At 51.5% G+C, this 17335-nt stretch overlaps 6 protein-coding genes across 6 annotated transcripts; 3 read left to right on the top strand and 3 right to left on the bottom strand.

Annotated features, from left to right (window-relative positions):
* Position 1: 1 nt before the first annotated feature.
* Positions 2-2616, bottom strand: PV06_10044 (uncharacterized protein). Its single transcript, XM_016411537.1, has 4 exons — positions 1973-2616; positions 1426-1905; positions 1021-1139; positions 2-958 (listed from the first exon to the last, which is right to left on the bottom strand). Exons 3-4 carry the CDS (start codon positions 1098-1100, stop codon positions 10-12), a joined length of 1029 nt encoding a protein of 342 aa, XP_016258291.1. The 5' UTR covers positions 1101-1139; positions 1426-1905; positions 1973-2616; the 3' UTR covers positions 2-9.
* PV06_10045 (uncharacterized protein) lies at positions 2101-2469 on the top strand (the record flags this gene model as incomplete). Its single annotated transcript, XM_016411538.1, has 1 exon — positions 2101-2469. One exon carries the CDS (start codon positions 2101-2103, stop codon positions 2467-2469), a length of 369 nt encoding a protein of 122 aa, XP_016258292.1.
* A 686-nt stretch (positions 2617-3302) lies between the features above and the next one.
* PV06_10043 (uncharacterized protein) lies at positions 3303-7917 on the bottom strand. The gene is made up of 5 exons (XM_016411536.1): positions 7380-7917; positions 7039-7234; positions 6712-6982; positions 3902-6655; positions 3303-3852 (listed from the first exon to the last, which is right to left on the bottom strand). The coding sequence occupies exons 1-4, from the start codon at positions 7550-7552 to the stop codon at positions 4068-4070; spliced, it is 3228 nt and encodes a 1075-aa protein (XP_016258290.1). The 5' UTR covers positions 7553-7917; the 3' UTR covers positions 3303-3852; positions 3902-4067.
* Positions 7918-8416: 499 nt separating this feature from the next.
* PV06_10042 (uncharacterized protein) lies at positions 8417-12569 on the bottom strand. The gene is made up of 2 exons (XM_016411535.1): positions 10891-12569; positions 8417-10842 (listed from the first exon to the last, which is right to left on the bottom strand). Exons 1-2 carry the CDS (start codon positions 12095-12097, stop codon positions 8834-8836), a joined length of 3216 nt encoding a protein of 1071 aa, XP_016258289.1. The 5' UTR covers positions 12098-12569; the 3' UTR covers positions 8417-8833.
* A 386-nt stretch (positions 12570-12955) lies between these two features.
* PV06_10041 (uncharacterized protein) lies at positions 12956-15483 on the top strand. Its single transcript, XM_016411534.1, has 2 exons — positions 12956-13375; positions 13430-15483. Exons 1-2 carry the CDS (start codon positions 13167-13169, stop codon positions 15384-15386), a joined length of 2166 nt encoding a protein of 721 aa, XP_016258288.1. The 5' UTR covers positions 12956-13166; the 3' UTR covers positions 15387-15483.
* Positions 15484-15651: 168 nt separating this feature from the next.
* PV06_10040 (uncharacterized protein) lies at positions 15652-17044 on the top strand. Its single transcript, XM_016411533.1, has one exon. It carries the CDS (start codon positions 15712-15714, stop codon positions 16957-16959), a length of 1248 nt encoding a protein of 415 aa, XP_016258287.1. The 5' UTR covers positions 15652-15711; the 3' UTR covers positions 16960-17044.
* Positions 17045-17335: the final 291 nt, after the last annotated feature.

Raw genomic sequence — 17335 nt, 5'->3', positions numbered from 1 at the left:
CATTTAATTCTACACCCATGTCGTCGGCTGTTGAGATCTAGCTGGGGGCCCGACGAAATGTCTTCTATCGGTTTCTCTACCCGAACCTGAACCAGAAGGTTTTCTATTTTGTTGTTGGTCTCGAGTTTGCTGCTGGGTTCCAGAACTGCCGCCTCCTCCCAGACCTCGCTTCATCATCTTTCCCAGAATTCCAACCATCTCGGCAGCATCTTCAAAAGAATCGTCATCCATTCCTTCCTGTGCTTCATACACATGCCTTATGGCCAGTCGTGCCATGCGACGTGACGCCTCCGCCTCGTGCAGGCAGTCGTACACGTATGCCACGTACTCAACTTTCACCGATAACCGAACTGGATGAGATCCCGGCAACAACCGCTCAGCCAATTCATCTGCTTCACGAAATGCTTGCGAGGCCAAGCGCCGATAGTCCTGTAGTGGAAGGAGAAAAGTCGCCGTGCCATTTCCATTACTGAAACCGTTGGTGTAAGGATGTGTAGGTAATGGCAGACCTGGTGGTGTCCGGGTCAACGTAGTTCCGCCAACCGGGCCACCTAGACTAATGGCTGGTGATCGCTGACGACCATTCGTCGGAGAGGTTGTGGTGGTGGGTGTTTTCGAGGACAACTTTGGCGACAGTGGGTCTGGGATGAGAGAAAAGGTAGCGGATTTTGAGCGGGTGATCCGATCATTGACTGGAGGTTCGTTGTGGAAGAGGACGAAAATATGATAGAAGGAGGCTTTGAGCTTGTAGGACAAGACTCGGAGCTCAAGATACTTGCCCACCATAGGAAGCACATATTGCTCTACCATGACCAATCCCTCTCGGGCCAGCCATAGAATATGATGAATAAGATATCTGGCTTGTAGGTCGCGCACCGGATCAAGCCGCTTGGACCGACGGGCTTGAAGTAGCTTTTCGGCGAGAATTACTGACAGACCTAGAACGCGAAACAAGAAACTACATCGCCTCATCAGCCACAACAATCTGCGTGAATGATCGAAAGATCCAATGGCGCCTACCTTGAAAGATAATTATTTTCTGTGGTTATAACTTTTGCGAAATACCCGAGGAACTTTTGATCCACTTCCGAGGAGGCCATCCAAAAGGCATACAATCGAGGGGTTTCCTGCTGCCGCCACTGTTGTGACAGAAATGTCAGTTCAATGAATCCTTGTTTCCATCGCTTTTTGGTGTGAGAGCATGTTTCGAGGTCCCCGTTGCCTCTGTCCATGTTGGAGTCGTTCTGAGGAAAGCCAGGGCCACACAGCATCACAGGAATGAGGATTGAACACGTAAGATGTGATGACGTGAATAGTCATACATGCCCATTCATTGAGCGTGAAGTTTGGGAAGGTGAAATTGTGAAGAGACAAGATTGCGTTGAATGGATGTCGTGAAACGTGAAAGAACAAAGTGTAATTTACCTTTTAACGCCGGCTTCAGATTAAGCGCCGGTACCGAGTTCGTCTTGAGGCTTGACTGGTTTTGCTGTACAGTGTAGGACAAGGCTTCGAAGCCTTGTTGTTTGCTTTTGGTCTGATTATATCTCTTTTCCGGAGAATCTAATGCGATTGTAAAAGTTCAGAATGCCGTCCTCGCAAGCTGTATCTTGATGCGTAATATTTTGGCGATGTTAAGGACTGTCCGCAGCCCAAAGCGAGTGACTTGTTTCTGTTGCGAATGTTGAACGAGTGGATGTAGCTAGATAGCTGATGTTGGTACAAGTTGAATGTGATACGTTGTGCGACGTGAGCCGATCGAGATTAAGTATTATAGTTGCGTATGCGCTGTTGGTACAAAGAGGAAGGAAGCAAACTTGCGAAGAGATCGGTCGAGAAAAGCTGTTGAAAGAAACAAACTAGGGCTTGAGCGAGGTAGAGAAAGAGAGAAAAAGCGTTGGGTATCTAAGCACCGTTGTCAGCCCAGAGCCAAAGATACCTGCTGGCCTGAAGATCTTGGATGCCAGCGTACCTTGCTACTGGTGCAGGAGACCGAGGAATTGGCACAAAAAGGCCTATTCGTCCAGCACCCTATTATTGTAGCCAATGGATTCGAGACAGGTAGGGCAGGTCGGAATTGCGGTCGCAGGACGTCTGAAAATGAGGCTGAACGGTGTCGCTATTTGTCGTCAGACTCATGTTGTATTCGTCGGGCGAGAACAGAATGTTGTATTGGGTAGAAAAGTGCCGCAGCCACCCCTGTGGCCCAATATAGCGGTGTCTGATCGTCACTGGTCAAACATCCACCTGGTATGGCGGTCTCCCGGTGTCAGGTTCGATGTGTTTGGCGAAGTGACCACCAGTATCGAGAACCGCCGATCGAGTATGGGTAGCTGCAGGGTCAAAGGGCTCGAGATTGCCGGACGAGAACCCGCCGAAATCGTCACAGAGGAGGGCACTGGACTCTGGACTGCGGACAATGAAGCAACGAATGTGACCCAAGGATTCTTCCAAGAGGAACCGACCTAATCAACGAGAGGACAAGGAGCGTGGGAAGTTGCAGCTGAGAGCAGCCAGCATGACGACAACGCTGTGGGCACCACGTTGATTGAATGGGCTAAGAGCGCAAGAGCGAGAAAAAAAGACACAAGAACGGATGCAGAAGAGTGATGAAAGTCGGTAAGCTTGAAGTCGGTAGACGAGAGGCTGAGAAGCCGCGATCTGAGAAGAGCTGCAGGCCTGCAACGTGCCAACGCATCAACCGCGTCCACTCTTCAACCCCGGTCGTGCTCCTTACCAGGTTCGAGATTAGCGTGTAGGACGATTGCGACCAGGGCTGTGGGATCAAGAATCGGAAGGTCTGTTAGCTCGTGAACGCCACAGAGGCTAATGAAATAGTGGGTGTTTGGTGTTGTACGGATGCCGGGTGAAAGTACGGAGTACGTGAGAGAGATAGAGAGAGACAGAGAGGAACGAATAGTGACACTCATATAAGTATAGTCCTTTGTACATGTAAGGAGGAGTCGAGCAGAAGCCTTCACCCTGACCAAGGGACATGTTGCCTTGTTCTCATTCCAGAATGGTACTGTGTGCGTAGTTCGTACTTCGAAGGCCGGGGTGAAATTGGAACAACAAAGTGAAGCCGAACTTAGGATTGAGGTGGATTGGAATACTTCCGTGCTCCAGGGTCCATACGGAGACGATAGAATTGGGTCTTCTACTCGCTCTCTACTACTTTGTAATGAGGCCTACACTAATGAACTAACGACGTGGCACGACTAGACGCAACCTTGTCCCTTGTCCCTTGTCTTTACTGTAGTGTACGGAGTATTGTACAACTCTTGGGCACCACAATATTAATGCGACAATTCGCCCGCCCACTGCCCCAGTGTTGTACAGACAACATACCACTCGTTGTAAGTACTCGATTCCCTAGGTACCTACTGTACTATGGATCATGACCACTCGCACTCTCTACTGTACGTGTGAAGCCACCCTGTATGCTCCACTGACGGACTACCCCCTCAAGACACCTGGTTCATTTCCGCCTCGTGCAGACGACTACGGGCTACGAGAGCCATTGCATCCAGAATTTCAACAACACTTCATCCTGCTATCTACATTGCCGATCGTGCTTTGCCTCTGCCCATTCGGATACTCCTCAACCTGGAATGTCACAGACACATGACGCGTGAAGCTGGCTGCATCCGGTAGAGCATCTGATCCAGCCACAAAGACGACTCTTTCAGCTCCCACAAGCTTCTCTCCACACCCGAAGGAGGCAATATGTCCAAGTACTAATCTCGAGAAGACCCAACCAAGAAGACCAAATAGCTGAGGTGTTTGGACTTTCCTTAACAAGTCTTCAGCGGATGTCAGATGTGCCTTGCACCCAACTTGGGTTGCATCATGCTGTCATAGTCAGAGTCTGCTTGGAAAGCTTGGGTTGATGATGGCTTACCTTGAAGCTGGTTGGATAAGTCTTGGTAGTTGCTAGCCAATAACAGGTACACCGGTGTTATGGATATAACAATGAGCCTCAAGAAGCTAGGTATATAGCTTTGGTCGGCTTCTACAAGCAAAGAAGGATATTGGCGATTGATGGTTGAAAAATTGATATTTGACTTTCATTTTCCATCGTCCTGGACCGCGTCCATCTGACCGTAAGCTGGTGCTTGAGGAGGCCCGTTCATCGACGGTGCATGGTTCGGTGGCATCTGTGGATGCATCTTCTGAGGGATCTGGCCGTATCCGCTGCTCATGGTTCGGTGTTGCATTCCATAGCCTTGGTGTGGAGTTCCCCCATACTGGTGTCCTCCGTAGTTACCGCGAGGCACCCCCATCTGCTGCTGGGGATAGCCCATTGGTACACCTTGGTTGGAAACACTGAACATCATGTTAGGTGCTCCTGTGTGACTCTGCTGCGACCCCTGCTGCATCATCATCGGGGCCACCCGACCGGGACTGGCATAGCCGCCGTTCTGCTGGGGGTACACATGGCTTGCATTCGGTGAGTACATCTGCATCTGAGGGTTGAACTGTTGAGGCACAGCCATGTACGGTCCATTAGACGGTTGCTGAACCATCATAGGAGCGCCCATCTGCCCCGCTTGGGCATGCATCATGCCAGGTGTACCGGGGAAAGGCCTCATCTGCATCGGCATTTGGGTTGGCGTTCCAAAGAAAGGTTGCTGCTGATATGACAGCTGAGCCGGATGAGGCATGGGCGAAGCATATGTTGATGTTTGACGAGAAGGAATACTGGGAGATGGGTATACACCAGGAGTGGCATTACCAAACTGGAGACGGTGGGTCCCATCATCGTATTGGTGAGAGTATTGGTGTGGTGCATGCGCTGCATGTTGAGGCGTGGTGATGTGTGGAACATTGGCAGGACCATTGGGGATTGATCCCCCTGGCACAGGGAAGGGCATATGCTGGGCCGAGCCGATTCGTGTTGGGACGCGCGAGAATGTGGAGGCCATGAGTTCATCAAAAGCTTCCTCGTATGACTTTGCATCGTTGTCGTTCTTGACTGTCCAGCGCGGTCCTGTTTGGAAAGCATTAGGAACCCCCCCGTTACTAGCGTGGTTCTTGTGGGCGTCTTCAGGTTTAGGTTCACCCTCTGTTGCCTTGACGGGATTGGCGGTGGTTTCCTTCATGCGTGCGATGGGGTTGAAATCTTTCGTGATAGAGGGTCTTTCTGAAGCAGGTTTTGGCTTGCGGTGGCCGAAGAACAAGGAGGGACTTGCGGTTCGGGAGATGGAACCTGCACGATGAGTCGACGCCGGGCTCGAGGGAGTGTGGGAACCGGTAGGATTAAAAGTGGCGGCAGTAGGTCGGAACTCTGATGCTTTCACATTCAAATTGAATCTTCCAGATACTGCTGAGGAAGGTGTGTGCATATTGGATCGTTGCGGACTGGTCAGGCCAACTTGTTCAGCCATGGGACCGGTCGGAGGCACTCGTCCTTCAATTATCGGAATGGGAGCTGGGATAGGTGGCGGGTGATTTCCCTTGCGATCTTGATGAGCAGGGAATCTCTGCTGATATGGCCCGTGGCTACCCCGGCCAGAAAACATTGGTGGTTGTTGACTGGCAGGCCGTTCCGGTCGTCCAGGGTGAGGGAAACCACCGCGTCCGCGATTATACGTCTGTCTATCATGGACAGGGGGCGCCGGCTGAGATGGCTCAACTTTGCGAGGAACACTACTGGTTGCCGCAACAGGAGAAGGGCTAGCAGCTGTTGAGTTCGAGTCTTCATGCTCTTTTTGTGCCTTTTCGACGATGGCTTCTTGCTTCGCGGGATCTTTAGCAAGAATGCCAATAAGATCACTGGGAATAGGCGTCTTGAGCTTGAAGGTTTTGGAGAACCGGAGCAATTCGTTCAACTTAGCCGTCCGGTCTTGGTTCTGCTGAGCTCTTCTTTTTTCGATGACGCGCTGTTTCTCGCTGTCCGCGAACTGACGGAATTGGTTGAGGACCTTCACCTCTACGTCCTCAGTAGGTCCAGGAGAGATAGCCTTCTTCCCGACAGTAGCCATCTTCGATGATTCTGCAGCTGGGGTAGGTGTAGTGCTATTGGACTCGGTGGATGTCGTTTGACTTGGCTTCTCCACGGACGGAATGGAAGCCCTCTCACCACCACTTGATCCTTTCTCAGTTGCGTTCGAAATGACTGACTTTGTACCTTCAGGTCGAGATAAGGACGCCGAGATGATGGCAGGGTCTACGGGGGCCCCAGGCACTGTAGCTGCACCAGTCGGGGCTCTTCGAGCGGGCGGCGTATACTTATTCGGCCCGCCAACAGGAAGAGGTGGGAATGCGCGCTCATCACGTCGAACGCCACTGTACTTTTCCTCCTCGTCATCTCCGTCATTTTCCAGTGCCTGTCCGCGTTCCTCACGGACATGAACATTTGCAGAAGTGGCACCTTCAATCTCTCGTGCGATCCTTGCAGCTTCGGCCTCTCGGCGTTTATAGGAAGGTGCGCTTCTGTCGATCGTAGTAGTGTAGAGGTTTTCATCATACGTACTCCTAGTTCCGAAGAGTTGATTGTTGGTTGCGAATTGATCCCAACCGGTGGAAGTAGTCGTCGACTCTAGTGAATAGTCGGTCGAGTCAGGTCCTTCTGGGACCCATCGCTGAAGTGTTCGCTCCCCGCGAAGTTGATTGCCAGAAATGTCGGCATCAGTCTGAAAGCCAGTCGAAGAGCCTGCAAGAAGAAAGATTAGCCCGAGCGGAACCAAACAGGGTCCGCGTAATGCATACCATTCGCAAGCTTCGTAGCCTCAGCAACTGCAAAGTCGGCAATCATCATGTCCATCATGTCTTTCAGGTCAAAGTTCATCGCATACTCAGGACTCGAGCCAACCAAGGTCGCCTCCCGAGATGCAGCGCCATTGACCTGTCCTCCAGTAGCAGACTGCAACTTCCTCGCCATCTTCAAGGTAATTCTAGAGTTTTGTTGGCTGAACGCCGAGCCAGACAACAAGCCCTCGAACTTGTCGCCAGACTTTGTAGTAATCACTACATTCAAACCCTGTTGCACAAGGTCAGTCATTGTGTACATGCATATCGGTAAAATGATGGCCATACAATCGCGGCTCCTAGGAGGAACATCAATCTCTCATGCGCTTGTTTGTCTGAGATTCCCGACTCTTTTTGCGTATTCTGCCTCATATTGCCCGCGTTTCTTGGTTGAGGGGTATTTCCATTCGGTTGGGCAGCCATCGAGCTTCGTTGTGAAGAGGAGCTTGAGGCCGAACCCCAAGCCTTCTGAGAATTGAGTCGCCTGCACACATATCGTTAATGACAGTCCCCAAGCAACTCATAATTGTGAACAAAGATAAAGGGGAGAATGCCTTCAGATGAAAGACTTTTTAAATATGCACATTCGTGTTGTGGGAAGTCGGCAATGGATGAACATGTTCACATACCGTGGAACCCCGTCACCAGGACTCTGCTTGCGTCCTGCGTCTGCACTCTTCGTGTTGGTATTAGATCTCATCATAGGCCTCGCCAGACCATTATTATATTCCGGGGTATTGGAGTCCAGTGAGGGCGCAGGAGAGATTGTAGTGTTGGAAGAGACGCTGGCGGCAGAGGCCATCAGCTAGTGCTCGTAGGGTTGCACAGGATGGCTTCGAAAGGAGCCGAATCGACGGACCAGCCAGTCAAAGGGCGCTTGAAAGGTGAAGATTTTCTGGGGAATAGAGGAGGGGACAGTGGTGAGAACTGGACGTGGGCGAGAGCACGAGCCTTTCGGGGAAGTCTTGACGTGCCTGAGGGAAGCTGGTGGGAAATGCAAGTGTAGCTGAGTCGGGACACTCCTCAGGGAACGACACGAGATGAAGGAGAAAAAGAGAATGACTGGCAAGGTGACCGGGACAGTACAGCCTTGGATTGTCGAGAAGAAAGGCGCAGCAATGAAACGGAGACTGCAAATAATTTTTTTGAGGAGGATTGTTGTTGATATTGATGGGTGCAAGAGGAAGAGGAGTAGGTAGTTTAGGTTGTGGTTGTGTTGGACGGAAGCTGGACGATTTGCTCTAGCGTTGCGGGCTCGTCTCGTACCAATTCTTGACGAGACGAGATGTACCCAGTCACATCACCACTACGGAGCACAAAGCATCACTCGTCTCGGGCACCAGGCAGTTATGAACTCTACAGGGACAGAGTCCATAAAATCTTTCGAAAGAGTGTACTCCGTACTGTATGGCGCACAAGGCGAACCAGGCTCACTCGGCACGAGAGCATTCTCCTTCTTAGACTGCCCCTTTCATGCTTCACTCTCACTCGCCTCACAATATCATGAAGGGGACATTAACGGCATATATCTTCTCACACAAGCATGACTGTCAAAAGCCCTGGTCAACTAGGGCTGTACTGTAAATTACAACTGACCCGCCTTTCATCCTCCGCTACCACTTGTGATTCAGGGCCTGCGTTTTGCTGTCACTGCAACTCGCCCTGACCTTCCCCGTACAGAGGACTTAAAAATCATTACTACTCCCGGCGCATCCCGCCTTCCCCGTCTCTGATCGACCTATCAAGCCCTCCGGCGTCCCCTCTTTTCACACGAGGTGTCAACATCAGAATCCGTGCCAGGGAAAAAGGCTTGAACCACTCGACACGGAGGAAAAGAGAGCGATTATGAGTAGATCCTGTATATCATTCTCATATGTTTGATCATGGTGCGAATAATCGTGGTCTAGACACTTCGCTTGCACTGGCATTCATTCATAGAGTGGCTGCGCTGCTCACCACCCGAAAAAGTCACTTCAAATACATTTGGCTTCGCCCTCGCGTTCATCTTCTCCATGCATACGCCTCGCTGAACATGCCATTACCTTTCAGTTGGAACTCAAAAACAAAAGCAATCTCCATAGCCTTAAAGTCTTAGGCTGTTGAGAATCGCCGCAGTCATCGAACGGTACTGGTTCATCCCTCCCTGGACCTTCTTAAATTGGATTCCATGCAACGAGAGGAGGGGAATTTTGACAATCGCAATTTCAAACCGAAGAACAAGCCGTTCACCGTTATCGTCTTGAACTCGTGTTCTGGTCGCTGCCATATCGGCAGGCGCCTCGCTCGTGTGTCTGGTCTGTGGCAGATAGTCGTCCGAGCCTTCGGAATTGGTCACGAAACTTTGATCTGGCTGTCGTCTCCGAGTCGGGTGGCGACCGAGTCTCTCGTCCTTGATATCTTCTCTGTCCTTACCGCGGAAAGCTCCGCCAAATGAGATTCGTCGTTGGTGTCCACTTGTTACGCGGCCACTTCTATCGTCCTCTAGCCCGGGTCCCTGCTCTTTGACACCTTCGAGATTGATGCTGGGCGCATGCCGGCAAGAGAAGCCGCCTTTGATGACACTATACTGAACGCCCAACTGGTTCAGAACACGGATAATGTCATGCCGGATGAATTCGGGCGGTTTATTGCTGGTTGTTGAGGTCGAGAATAGCCCTTTTAGACTTGCCGGCTTGGAGATCTCCGTTCCTGGAGTGTCAGGAATGGCAGGTGTCTCTAAAGCATCCGTGTTATCTCGCATGTCAGCGTCAGTTTCCTCCGGAACGTTGGCCTCTCGATCCCGTCGTTCTTCGTACCGTCGGCGTCTTGCTTGAATGCTTTCTTGTCGCGCATGACCAAGAGACTTGGTGCGGCTACTAGTCGGCGTGCGCGGTGTAGGCAATGGGTTGGCGTTTGCCACAGGCTTGTCTGTAAGCTCAACACCCTTGCTGTTCTTGCCGCCACTGAGGCTGGACTTATCTGAACCGCTGGTAGGCGGTGGCTCGGGTGCCAGCAACGGTGATTCGTTGGCTGATGGCCCACGATGTAGAAGTCGTCGAGGACGGTACTCTGCAGAGTTAACGCTGGTCGACCGACCCAGAAACTTCCCAGCTCTCGAGGAATTGTTCCCGGTGCTGAGAAGGCCTTCATGTTGAGGCTGACTTCCTCCAGCATGGTGCGTGCTGGGACTTGGCTCCCTCCTCCGAGACCGACGAACAGAGAAAGACTTACGTGGTGGGGCTGCAGAATCTTGGGGAGGCTGGATATTCAACGCTGGTGGTGGATGAGGACGTTCCATGTCGCGGTCGCGATAACGCCTGGTGCTGAACCTCCTCAACAGACCAATAGCAGTGCCTTCTCGTCTTGTGGGTTGTTCTGGTGGTGGTATCGCTGTTGGCGAAGTTGCACTGGGAGCCGGCTTCTTCTCTGGAATCTCCAAAGTTTTCATAGCATGAACTACATCATCTTCACCGTTTGTCCGCGCACGAGGTCTTGAACGGCCACCAGTGGCCTTCTCACCTGGCATCTCGGGAGCAAAGGTATTGGTATGGGCCGCTTCAGGTGTTGGGAGACCTGGCAATTTCAGAGGGATCTCCTTAGGTGTCAATGGCATAGCTAAAGCTCCCGGGTTTTGTTCTCGGCGTTCTCGTTCGAGTTTCTCGCGAGCCAGATAGTAGACTGATACGAGAGGGCTGTACGCATTCAGCGGGTCGTGTCCCCGAATTGCTTCCGACGAAGGGGCTGTCAAGCCCTCTCTGCTTATAGAGTTTCTCCGCTTGTAGAAGTCGAAAACTCCACGCTTTTTGTCTCCCCCACCAGAAGTGTGGCTGTGATCATCCTTGGTTGTTCTTCGAATGGCATTCTGATAGTCGTCTGACTCAACAATGCGAGTAAGCTGCTCAGTGATGTAGGCAGACGAGCCGAAATCAAAGCCCTGCATCTTGTCGATGACTTCTTGATCAAGGGGCAACGAAAGGGGCTCTCTATGTGGGAGATAATTGTCTGGGGGTCCATTGAAGCCTTTCGTCATCCATGGGTGATTCATAATCTCCTGAAGGCTCGCCCGTTCTTTGGGGTCGACTACAAGCATTCGCGAAATAATGTTTTTGCACTCTGGATTTCTAATCAGTACCGGTCTGTTGTTGCGGACATTGAACTTACCAGCTGTTAGCCACTGTGGATAGTCAACAACACCACGTTTGATCTTGGCATGTAATTGAGGCATGCTTTGGTCATCGAAGGGAACCTTGCCACAAACGAGCACGTATAACACAATCCCAAAACTCCACACGTCAACCTCTGGCCCTGTATACTGGCGAGCTTGTAGCAATTCTGGGGCTGCAAAATATAAGCTTCCGCAGAATGTCTTGAGGAGGGCACGGGGCGAATAGAGATTGCTGAGGCCGAAGTCGATAATTTTGATATCACCATTCTTACTGATGAGAATGTTCTCAATCTTCAGATCTCGGTGTACAATGCTGTTGCGGTGGCAATAGTCCAGAGCGCTTGCAATCTGACGCGCGAATTTCCTGGCTTGCTTCTCTTTCAATCGGCCGTGAGCAATGATATAGTCGAGCATTTGCCCACCATTGACATATTCGAAGAGCATATACCAATGATAATTTGTCCGCTGTACGTCGATCATACCACAAATATATGGATGGCAGAGCAAGGACACCATCGCCGCCTCTCTGGCTGTGCGGATTTCTTTTGACCGATCTGCTCTTTCATCTTTTGCATTACCGTGGTCATCAAGGGTTTGCCGTGGAACAATCTTGATAGCAGCCTGTTCTCCAGTTTCAGTGTTCTTTGCAAGCTTGACCTTGCCCATGCTCCCTTGCCCAATGGTTTTGCCCAATGACCATGTACCTGTTTGTGCGGTTATAGACGTTCGTCTGCGGCCTACAGTAGGATACGTCTGTGCAGCATGTCTGTCCGGATTAGTCGTGCTGGAAGGTGGTGGAGGTGGGCCTGATGTGCCGTTCGCTACGACCGTAGTTGGTGCAGTAAGGTCTTGACTGCCCCGTCTTGAACCGGGACGCGATGAAGTCCTCCCATGATTGTCCGTGGTGTGATCCGCCCTCCCGTCTCGTGAACTTCTCCGTGAGGATGTTCTCGGCATATTGGTCTGTTCAAAGTCTCTGCGGGCGACATTTGCGAGCGCGGTAGGGTTCGATTGGGGAGGAATGTCATACGAACGGGAGCCAGAGCGGTTGTGAGCTAACTGGTTGGAAGGCCGTGAATTCGTTGATCGTGTTCTGGAAGGTTGCGCAGGGGAAGCGGGAGCGTAGGACGAAGGAGGAGGGTTTCGTGATGAAGAATGACTGCGCACCATCGAAGGCGATTGCTGTGAGGCTGCCGTTGCCATTGCGAAGCCTGGTAGTCTGCAATGGTCTCGTTGTTGTTCAGCCAAACAGTGTTGCGTTTGCAGACGCGGAATGCACTGCCTCGCACTGGCACGGACAATGGAATGCCCTTCTCCCTGAGGAAATGACTGCGAGGCTTTGCGTACAACCAATCTTTAGTATCTGGGTGCTCTTCAAAGATCCGCGCAGAGGCCAGGCGGTCATGAGTAGGACAGTATTAAAGACCAGGGAGAAAGCCTGGGGAGCGGCAAGTTACGTGTGTGCTCATCGAAGAGGTCGAAAGTGGAAGGAAAGATGACAGCTCGGCGATGGGGGGCTGGCAATGGTCTAAGAATGCGGCCTCTACCGAAAGAGATGATAAGCTGAGTTGGATTAGAGAAGGGAATGGTCGTGTTTCAAGGCAGCAATGCAAGACCCGGGTAGAAGTTGGAAGACCAGGTGTTGGTACAATGAAATGATTGCTGTCGACACGGGCAATCACAGAAATGCTTGTACTGGAGTTACAGTAGGTGAATATCTGTACCTAACTGGGGTCAGTTTCGAGATCGGTTGCGTTGTGATCAAGGCTCCCGAGCCTAAAATCAGCAACCCAAAGCCCCCGTCCAGGAGCGGAATTTAGCTGTTAGCGCTTCCGCCAGTGACAACGGGCACGCCCAGTACGAGTACCGCCAGCGCTTCTATGCCGGGGACCTCACTCGTATAATTATTACGGAGGATTATTAACGCAGGCCCATCTCAATTAGGCGCAAATAAATACGCCGTCAGTCATGTCAAAACTGCACTTGTATACAGGCCCTGAAGAACAGGCCTGTGTCAGACACGGTTAATATTTCCCACAAACGAGCTCGGAGAATCCTTGACGGATCTGCACCAAGGCTGTGTAACAGTTGCACCGATTGTCCTGCGCAAAATGTTCTGGGATCTTTGCACTAATCTGTTGAAACTCGTTAATCTAGGTTCCTTCCAAACTGGTGCAGATGAGATCAACTGCGTGATGTCCTTGCCCAGACTTGTTATAGCTTAGCACAGACAAGACGACGAGGTTCTCCTCGCGGCGCATTTACCTCTGCGATGGCATACAAAAGATCTCGACAGGCGTATGAAGCAGATCTACATCACAAGTCTGCATCTTCATTTGTCCTCTACGGCACACCTCTGCCACCACTCGATGAGCATACCCGGGATGATGGCTCCTTCGTACCGGTCTGGAAGCAAGAGGTGACGGATGACAGAGGCAGGAAACGCTTACACGGCGCCTTTACAGGTGGCTTCAGCGCCGGGTGAGCTTGCGGAGCTTGAGATCATGGAACATTATGGCTAAAAGGCGGACACAGATATTTCAACACTGTAGGCTCTAAAGAAGGATGGACACCCTCTACTTTCGTCTCATCGCGGCAAAATCGCAAAAAGGATGGAGCCAAGCCGACTCAACAAAGACCGGAAGACTTCATGGACGAAGAGGACTTGCGCGAAGCTGAAGAAGCACGTACAATCAACACTTCCAGCGAATTCGCCGGATTCGGTACCGAACATGATCCGCTTCGGAGGAGTGCAGCGATTGATATATTTCGCCCTTCCCAAGAGACTATCGGCTCTACTCTGCTGAAAAGGATGGGCTGGCGTGAGGGTCAAGGTATTGGGTCTCGAGTGAGAAGAAAGGCGAAATTTGAAGAAGAGGATGAGGATACATCTTCAGAGACACACCTTTTTGCTCCCGATGATGTTCAGATCGTATCCCTCGCACGAAAGACGGACTATAAAGGCCTAGGTTACGAGGGTGAGCTCCAAGACAAATCCACTCTGGCCAGCAAAACTAGTGAACCAACTCGGAAACCCTTACACCGAGAAGAATCTTCCGATGATGAGACTTCTAGTCCATCTCTACTGTTCTCAAAAATGCCTTCAGGCCGAGCCAAGAAGACGGGTATTGGTGTTGGCATTCTCAATGACGACGGCTCTGATGACGAAGATCCATTCTCAATGGGCCCGAAGATATCCTATAACAGGACCCTTGGAGTTGACAAGAAGCCAAAATCTAAAGCAAAGAATTCGGCAGGCTCGGCAAATCCACTAGTCAAGACGAAACCAACGTTCATCTCGAAGAAACTGGCAAATCTCAAAGGGGCTTTGCGCCAATGTCATGATGGCCGGCTTCCTCCCGATGGGTTTGTATTGGCCAGTCATCTAGACTCCTTTAGTAGTCTCACCGTACAGGATGACAAGTATAAGCCTCCTGAGGTGCCGACTGGATGGACATCTTCCAGGTCAATTGCGCCAGGAGGGCAAAATAGCTCCGATTTTGTGTCGACCGCCGATGCTGCGAGACTTTCTAGCCTCACTGCGAAAGGAAGAGCTTCGATCCTGGGGGAAGCACAACTCCCAGGAAAATCAGTTTTTGATTTCCTCACTTCTTCTGCTCGGGACCGTCTGGCCGCGGCGTCTGGTCATTCGAACCTTCCTGCTGCTGGCAATGAACCGCCGCCGCCGGGCTTCCAGGCTTCTCAATTAGTGAGTTCGTCTCTGCAAAGCCTTGTTCCAGAGTTGGACAAGGCCACTGCCTTGCAGGCACTACATCGAGGCACGAGCGGTTGGATGCCATATGCAGAAGATGAAAAGAAACGATCTAGGTATCGAGCGTTCCTTGAAATTCAGGCCGGTCTTAGACAGGACGAACTTCCTCCTCGTGCCAAAGCCATGAAACAGGACGACTGGGTTATCGAGATGCAGGAATTTGCCCGAGCCGCAGAAGTTTTCAAGCCAGTCAGTGGGCTGATGGCTAGCCGGTTCACAACTTCAACGGCCTCGCTACAAGGCCAAAACCCAGATTCGTCGGCACCCATGGACGCAATGCTGACCAGACCTACACCCAAACAGGAAAACCCGGCAACATCAGCTGCAAGGATGGGCATGTTCGGCCCCATGACCCGGTCAGTGTCGAACTTTTACCCCACCAGACTTTTGTGCAAACGATTCAATGTTCCCTGTCCCGACCATTCGGCGACTTCTGCTGCCGGCACTCATCATGTTTCAGCGGCAACTACCGCACAGCGCGAAGCTTCCACGACACAATTTCGTTCCTTTACTTCAAGTATGCCAAAGGAGAATGCCGACTCTACCAGTCCGGCACCTGCTGATAGCGCTGATGCTGCAATACTGAGACATACCGGCAGTGTGGAGGAGGCGAATACACCGAACCCAGAAATGAATGAAGCCCTAGAGAAGGAAAAGCCTGGACAAGCTGTTTTCAAAGCCATCTTCGGCAGTGAAGACGAAGCCGACGACGAGATGTGAGTAGGGAAATTCGAGTATGCTCGAGATATATCAAAGTGTCTGTACTCCGTAGGAAGTACCTCTAGCATTGTAATCTGCAGTTTGGTTTTGTTTTTGTGGAATGTACTTATAGAAGTCGACCTACTTCGTACTTTGACGTTGACGCGGAGTAGTATACATGGCACTAGCGGAAGTTGAGGCTGGCGCAAGGCTGGCGAGGCTGAAGTTTCGCCAAAAGGCCACCTCCATCTCACGATCTTTTCCAGACTGCATTTCACCTCCAGTCATTCGTTCTTGTTACGTTGTGAATCTTTTTTTCCTCGTCTTTTCGGTTTCAGTGGCAGTCATGGCTCGCCGTAAACAGGTCACGCCTTTGCAGAGGATTGATTCCGGCGAGATCATGCAGACGCCCTCGGACGAGCCTGAGCGTCGCGCAGTCTATGGGAACGGGCACATCTCGAGAGAGAGTCAGTCGCCTCAAAAGCACCGCAGGTCATCGATTTCTCGAGGCGCCGCCGCCGCTTCTCAGGCTTCTTCGTCAGGCGTGCTCACACTTTTGATCTGCGTCGGCGGCATATATGCGTCCTTCTTGACCTGGGGCCTCCTCCAGGAGCGTATCACCACCACTCCCTACCCGGCCGACGGTTCTGCGCAGGCGCAGCAAGAGTATTTCAGGTTTCCGATCGTCCTCAACACCATCCAGTCCTTCTTTGCCTTTACCAGCGGCAGTCTCTACCTGCTGTACAAGACGAGATCCTTCCACATCCTCCCTCGAAAGTCCGCCTTCGTCCCCTTGGTCCTCGTCACGCTGACCACGACCCTTGCCTCGCCGTTTGGCTACGCCTCGCTCGCCCACGTCGACTATCTCACGTTCGTCCTCGCCAAATCCTGCAAACTGCTCCCCGTCATGGCCCTGCACGTCACTCTGTTCCGCAAGCGTTATCCGCTGTCGAAATATCTCATCGTCCTGGCCGTGACGGGCGGCGTCGCAGTATTCACACTCTACCACCCCCCGAAGCCAGGAAAGACAACAAAGACACAGTCCTCGAGCATCTACGGCTTGGCCCTTCTTGGTATCAACCTGCTCTTCGACGGCCTGACGAACACCGTCCAAGACCACATCTTCTCCTCCCCCCATCGTTACGGCAAAACCTCTGGCCCACAAATGATGGTTATATTGAATTTGCTGGGGACGTTGTCGATAGGTGCATATCTCCTTGTCACGCCATATGTCCCCGAGCCTCTTATACCGGCCTTTGTAAAGACCGACACCCAGGAGCTGGCGACCGCAATGTCCTTCCTCGCCCGCCACCCGAAAGTTTTCTACGACGTCCTGGGTTTTGCTGCCTGCGGAGCCATTGGCCAGTTGTTCATCTACGCGACGCTGGAAAGATTCTCGAGCTTGCTGCTCGTCACGGTGACAGTGACGAGGAAGATGTTGACCATGGTTCTGAGCGTCGTCTGGTTCGGCAAGAGTTTGAGCCAAGGCCAATGGATGGGAGTAGGGTTAGTGTTTGGAGGGATCGCCGCGGAAGCATATATTTCTCATCGCGAGAAGAAGGAAAAGGAAAGATCGAAGAATAAACAAAAGTAGTCATTGGTGACTGGTAGAAAAGAGACTTGCTCGCATTTAGCAATGTACTATAGACTGATATAATCGAATAATTTTCTGGCTCCTATTCTATGATTTTTCTTCTGGCTGTCTTATGCAAATGCTATGCAGCAGCTCTCAAGCAGAAAGTTGTTTCGATCATTTGCCAAATGCAACGGACCGATGACAAACCTCAAACCCAGCATCTAAATGACTGCTGTGTCGTTCGAATTTCGAAGTAACGCTTCACTATCCTGTGCACTTATCAAGATTGGCCCCACGTTCATCTCTGTCTGCACAGAACTAATACCCTTCGCCTCTGGGTTTCTAGGGTGTTCTCATAATATTTGGAGACATTAGTATTAGCATGGAAGACACT

This window comes from Exophiala oligosperma (assembly GCF_000835515.1).
Source record: "Exophiala oligosperma strain CBS 72588 unplaced genomic scaffold supercont1.11, whole genome shotgun sequence".
NCBI classification, from domain to species: Eukaryota; Fungi; Ascomycota; class Eurotiomycetes; order Chaetothyriales; family Herpotrichiellaceae; genus Exophiala; species Exophiala oligosperma.
The sequence above is the reverse complement of the archived record's forward strand: the minus strand, read 5'-3'. Positions and strand labels throughout refer to the sequence as shown.